The 3,569-nt window shown below is 46.7% G+C and overlaps 1 protein-coding gene across 1 annotated transcript; it reads left to right on the top strand.

Annotated features, from left to right (window-relative positions):
- On the top strand, positions 1 to 963 carry LOC134405850 (olfactory receptor 10G9-like). Its single transcript, XM_063137104.1, has one exon. It carries the CDS (start codon positions 1 to 3, stop codon positions 961 to 963), a length of 963 nt encoding a protein of 320 aa, XP_062993174.1.
- The last annotated feature ends 2,606 nt before the right edge of the window (positions 964 to 3,569 follow it).

The following is a 3,569-nucleotide window of genomic DNA, read 5'->3' as shown; positions in this document are numbered from 1 at the left end:
ATGGGCTTCCCAGAAACAGGCTTTATAGATAGCTGGAACAGGACTATCATGTCCAAATTCATTCTAATGGGCCTCCCCCATATTCCAGAGATGGGGACCTTGCTCTTTTTGCTGTTTTTGATCATCTACTTCTTTAGCTTAATGGGAAACTCTCTTATCCTGGTGACCATCTATGTTGACTCCCACCTACACAAACCTATGTACTTCTTTTTAGCGAACCTCTCCTTCCTTGACTTCTGGTTCTCCACTGTCACCCTTCCTAAGATGGTTCAGGGTTTCCTGGAACCTGGTGGCAGTGTCATTTCCTTCACAGGTTGTCTCATTCAGATGTTTTTCTCCCAACTGCTGGGAAGCACTGAGTGTTTCCTGTACACAGTCATGTCCTTTGACCGGTATTTGGCCATCTGCCAACCACTGCATTACAGCACCATTATGGACAGGTTGATGTCCATCCGTCTGGCTGCTATGACATGGGTCATGGGTTTTCTCCATTCCCTTCTGCATACATCCTTGGCATTCCACCTAACCTATTGTGGATTTCTGAAGATAGACCATTTCTTCTGTGACCCAACAGCCCTCTTGGAATTGGCATGTGAGGACACCTCTGTCAATGAAACCATGATCTTCAGTATTGGTGGGGTGGCCTTGGTCTGCTTTTTCCTAATTCTGCTTTCCTACGGGACTATTTTGAGGGTCATTTTGAAGCTTGGTCATACTGAAGGAAGGTACCAAGCATTTTCCACTTGTGCGTCCCATTTCACAGCTGTGGCGTGCTTCTATATCCCTTGCGTCTTCACCTATATGCGTCCCCACTCGAAGAGCACCCTAGATAGGATTGTGTCTGTTTTTTATACTGTCCTCACTCCTTTGCTGAATCCACTGATCTACACTCTGAGGAACAAGGAGATGAAGACTGCTCTGCACAGGCTGAGGCACAGAACAAAATTTGCACTGGCAGAATAAGGGCCCTTTATCAGCTGTTATCAGTGCAGGGCAGATAATAATCTTGGGATATTTCTGTACTGTGGGCTTAAGGTGGTCATTCTCTCTTCCCACAGGATACTAAGAATTGTAGTTTTACGGGACAGGGTCACGCCTGACCCAGACCTGTGCAGGTTTGACTCCTCCTTAGACGAAGAACCCAATGGCACAATATCTGAAGACCCTGTGGAACCCTCTGGCTCCACTACCCCTAGACACCCACCAACATCTTAGGAGAAGCTACACTGGGCCCATTTGCAGTGGAGACCTGGAGGGACCACAGATGGGGTCTACAACTCACTTGCAACAGCTACCTCACCTGCAGAATCAGGAGAGAGGTCGGCCTACCTCCCAGCCTCAGGGAACACCAAGGTTAGAAGGTACAGATGCAAGCAGTCACTCACTAATGGAGTGGCACCTCAAAGGCAAGAGGAACCAGGCTTCTCAGATGTAATGCGCTCCTCAAGAGTATAGGATCCCTCAAGAGCAGAGAAACTTGAAGTCTGGGCTAACTAGTTTGGGGCTTTGGGAAACCAGGCTATATATCCTTCCAGCTGATGTCTGTCAGCTGCTGGAATAACACCGTTCAACAGGTCTGTACAAATCAGTGGCCTGTCCCCTGCTTCCTACCCAGACTAGGGTGACCATATGAAAAGGAGGACAGGGCTCCTGTAGCTTTAAAAGTTGTATGGAAAAGGGAATTTCAGCAGGTGTCATTTGTACGTATGGAGAACCTGGTGAAATTTCCTATCATCACCACAGTTAAAGCTGCAGGTGCCCTGCCTTCTTTTAAATCTGGTATAGCTCCTGCACTTTAACTGTTGTGATGAAGAGGGAATTTCACCAGGTTCTCCATATATACAAATGACACCTGCCGGAATTCCCTTTTCTATGCAACTGTTAAAGATACAGGAGCCCTGTCCTCCTTTTCATATGGCCACCCTATGTGTGCCAGAAAAGTCAGCCATTTTGTTTGCCAAGGAAACCAATGGCACCAAGGTCATTACAATCTTTTAAATCTGGTCACTCTAGTACAGCACCTGCAGCTTTAACTGTTGTGATGAAGAGGGAATTTCACCAGGTTCTCCATATAGACAAAGGACACCTGCTGAAATTCCCTTTTCCATGCAATTGTTAAAGATACAGGAGCCCTGTCCTCCTTTTCATATGGTCACCCTAACCCAGACTGACTCCAGCTAATAACCTCTCCTTGGAATCTCACCCATCTTTGGATTGCTCCACTGTGTTTGACCTTGGCTTTATTTGTTCAGTTATCATACTTCTATACTGCTTGATGTAATAAAATCTCTGTGGTTCATACTAAAATCCATACATCAAAACAATATCAAATGACAAACAATTAAAAACATTACAGCAAAAGCAACAATAAAACACAGTAGTGTCATAGTCCATTACAAGTCAGGGAATGTCTGGGTAAGCAAATATGTTTTCAAGAGGATCATCCAGGGTTCACCCCTGCCTGAGCACTGGATCCCCTGTGTGTCACCTAGATGAACAGGTTTGACCCATGGACGATCCAGGGATAAACCTTAGGTCTAGCTATGGCCCTAGATTCATAGGGCCTTGCTAGACCTACCTTAAAATCCTGGCGTGTGGAGGGGCCAGCCTGTGCTAGAAGTAGTGTGGGCTGTCACTCCTATCCACACGTCGACGTGACAGGGTAAAGGAAAGTAGGCATGTGCTCCACTCCGATTAGAAGCGTAGAAGCAGTAGCGAATTGGCCTGCTCCGCCTTGCCCAGAGGCGGAGTAGAAACGGACCGCGGACCCCTAGAAGCAAGGCGAAGAGAAGCGGCCATTTTTCGGAGCTCCTCTTTCAGGCGGACCGTTCCGGTCGCCATCTTGAAACATTTCGCCCATAGGATTGCATTGCGGAAAACAATCGGGGATAACTGGGTTGTTTTTTAAGCTATCGTTCTGAAAATTCTTGTGCTCAGAGAGTCATGGATGGGGGTCATTTTGAGACTACTCTCACCTCTCTGCGTCGTGCGGGTCGCGCACTAGAATTTTTTAAAAAATCGGGTAAACAAACATTACAAATAGGGACCGCGCGGGTCAAACGGCGGTTTTCGCCCATAGGATTGCATTGCGGAAAACAATCGAGGATAACTGGGTTGTTTTTTAAGCTATCGTTCTGAAAATTCTTGTGCTCAGAGAGTCATGGATGGGGGTCATTTTGAGACTACTCTCAACTTTCTGCGTCCTGTGGTTCACGTGCAATATTTTTTAAAAAATATCGGGTACATTTACAATACAAACGATAGGGTAAACCGGCTGCGGCGCGGCGGGGTTTATTTGAAGTGATGAGAGGCACATTCAACTCCCAATCCTGATGAGAATTGATCTCCTCATGAAGCATCCTCCAATCCCAGCGTTCGAGGGGGGTGGACTAAGGCAGAGTCATCCTGAGATCTTTGAGCTCTCAGCGTCTTGTGGGTTTGGCGTTCGTTGGGAGAGGGTCTACTTAGCTAGCTGCTGCTGTGTACTTTGGAGATAGATTAGGATTTTAGCTTGGCGCGTGTGTTTGTTTGCTTCTTTCTGACTTTTTGCTTAGTTTGCTCTGTGTTTT

The sequence above is a fragment of the Elgaria multicarinata genome, chromosome 11 (assembly GCF_023053635.1).
Source record: "Elgaria multicarinata webbii isolate HBS135686 ecotype San Diego chromosome 11, rElgMul1.1.pri, whole genome shotgun sequence".
Taxonomy (NCBI): domain Eukaryota; kingdom Metazoa; phylum Chordata; class Lepidosauria; order Squamata; family Anguidae; genus Elgaria; species Elgaria multicarinata.
This window is presented reverse-complemented; position numbering and strand designations above follow the sequence as displayed.

What these genes read in the sequence shown, in the direction of transcription:
- LOC134405850 (XM_063137104.1), top strand. Translation starts at nt 1, where the DNA reads ATGGGCTTCCCAGAAACAGGCTTTATAGATAGCTGGAACAGGACTATC.